Genomic DNA, 2,210 nt, shown 5'->3' with positions numbered 1-2,210 from the left:
TCTAACGGATCTATCAGCAAGAACCAAAGTTATTTTGGTGGGTTTGAATTCATCGTATCCCAGGGATATCGCGACAGAGTGTGGCATGAGATTCACGCTGGATCCTAGGTCACAAAGGGATCGAGGAAAACTCTTATCTCGTATGTTGCAATCTAGAACAAAACCACCCGGATCAGGTCTCTTGATTGTGGTTTCGCCTTGGATTATTGCACTTACTTCCTCTGAAACCATCATGACGCTGTGTTCAGCAGCTGGGAAGTTGTTGGATACCATGTCTTTTACATATTTCTTAATCGAAGATAATATTTTTATGGCATAACTGAGTGGCATTTCCAACATGATTTTATCGAACGCTTTCTTGCAGATCGTTTTATCCAGTTCTCGCTCAGTTTGCATCTTGTTAGGAGGAAAGGGTGGCAAAGTCCTATACACTCTCTCTAACGCCGGCGTGGCAGGAGTCGAGTGTCGATCGACATTTTTTTCATTCTGTCGATCGATATTTACCGTAGTCGGTCGATCGGCATTATTCCCTTCTTGTCGATCGATATTTACCGTAGTCGATCGATCGACATTATTCCCTTCTTGTCGATTGATTTCCACATCTTCTTCCGACTCCTCCTCTTCTTCATCGAGGTTAACCGTTTCCTTTTCAGTTTCAGGGGGTTTTCCTGCAGAAGTAATTTCTACAGGTCTCGGGGAAAGGCGTTTTCCGCTTCTTAGTAACACAGTGCAAACTTGGCGACTCGGGTTGGTGTCAGTTTTTCCAGGAAGGAATCCTTCATCCCTTTTGACAAACCCAGCGTTATGCGTAACTTGTCCATCCAATTTCTTGACATGGTCACTCAAAGTTTCAAACTTATCATGTAAATTAGAATATACGGAATCGAATCTTTCATCGAGAACTACACTCATTTTCTGCTGGCGTTTTAGAACTTGGCCAATCATAGATTCCAGCTTGCTCCTATTAGTCTGTCCTGCCTCATAGGTCCTTGTGAAGCTCATATTTCGCTGCTGATCGGCAAGTCTTTGTTTGCGAAAGCCAGTTTCATCGATGAGGTCACATGCTCTTCTCCATCTCCTTCACGTAGCAAGGCCTGACTCTCATCGGTAAACTGAACTTGCTCATCTCCAATCACAAAAACATGAGCTGAATCTGATGTTTCTTTCACCTCAGATATCCGATCTCCATTCAAATTCTCGGCCATCTTCCTCCTCTCGAGATTAGTCTTCTCGGTACTAGTGCTAGACGCCACATTTTCAATGAGCCTCGTAGCTTCTTCAGGTGTCTTGGTTTTGAAGTTCCCTTGACTCGCAGCGTCCAAAGTCGCCTGGTATGTCCAGACGAGGCCTCTGAAGAAAATATTAAGTAGCTGGATTTTGGGAAAACCATGGTGTGGGCAGTCTCGCTGGTAGGCTCTGAATCTCAACCAAGAAGCCTTAAAAGCTTCAGTGGTGCCTTGAGAAAAATTATAGATCTTATTCCTAAATTCCTCGGTTCGTGCATCATTGAAGAAGTTGTTGAGGAAGACGCTTTTGATGTCACTCCAGCAAGTCAAAGATCCTGGCTGCAATTGTTTCAGCCAGTGCCTCGCATCTCCAGCAAGTGAGTGCCGGAAGAGTTTGCAAAATAGGTAGTCTTCAGAGACTCCAGGCACGTTGATGTTAGACACAAAGTCCTTAAGTGCTTTGATATAGTGTATGGGGTTTTCATGAGGAAGATCATGAAAGGGGTGCTGACTTACTAGAGAGAAATATTTAGGTTTCAGTTCAAAGTCTTCTCTTTGAATTTCTGGAGGATGGATAACAGACCTGTTAGTGTAGAACCGATCAGGTCTGTTGAAATCTCCAGTAGGAATTAGAGCATTCAAAACAACAGCTACTCCAATTGGAATTGGAGCCATATGTCTATAATTAATTTGGTTTGATGCATGCATACTAGACCTTTTTGATCTCCTAGAACTACTTTTTCATTATTGAAACAGGTAAGAACATACTTACTTGCTTCCGGCAGGATGGCGTCGACCGATATTGGTAGCGGAGTGTCGATCGACTTTTCGGTCCACCCGTCGCTCGATGTTGTTGTCTGAGCGTCGATCGATTTTGGTGTCGACCCGTCGCTCGATGTTGTTGTCTGAGAGTTGATCGATTCCGGGCCGAAATTCATGTCTTCCATCTCAAGTACCTGTGTCAGCAGGGAAAGATGAAAAACT

General features: G+C 43.9%; 1 protein-coding gene across 1 annotated transcript in view; it reads right to left on the bottom strand.

Annotated features, from left to right (window-relative positions):
• The window catches only part of LOC106302638, a 4,091-nt gene extending 3,089 nt beyond the window's left edge, over positions 1 to 1,002 (bottom strand). The window contains exon 1 of the mRNA XM_013739103.1: positions 553 to 1,002. Within this exon, the coding sequence (XP_013594557.1) occupies positions 553 to 1,002 (450 nt within the window). The remainder of the gene's footprint in view (positions 1 to 552) is intronic.
• Between the last annotated feature and the right edge of the window lie 1,208 nt (positions 1,003 to 2,210).

Source organism: Brassica oleracea, chromosome C7, assembly GCF_000695525.1.
Source record: "Brassica oleracea var. oleracea cultivar TO1000 chromosome C7, BOL, whole genome shotgun sequence".
NCBI classification, from domain to species: domain Eukaryota; kingdom Viridiplantae; phylum Streptophyta; class Magnoliopsida; order Brassicales; family Brassicaceae; genus Brassica; species Brassica oleracea.
The sequence above is the reverse complement of the archived record's forward strand: the minus strand, read 5'-3'. Positions and strand labels throughout refer to the sequence as shown.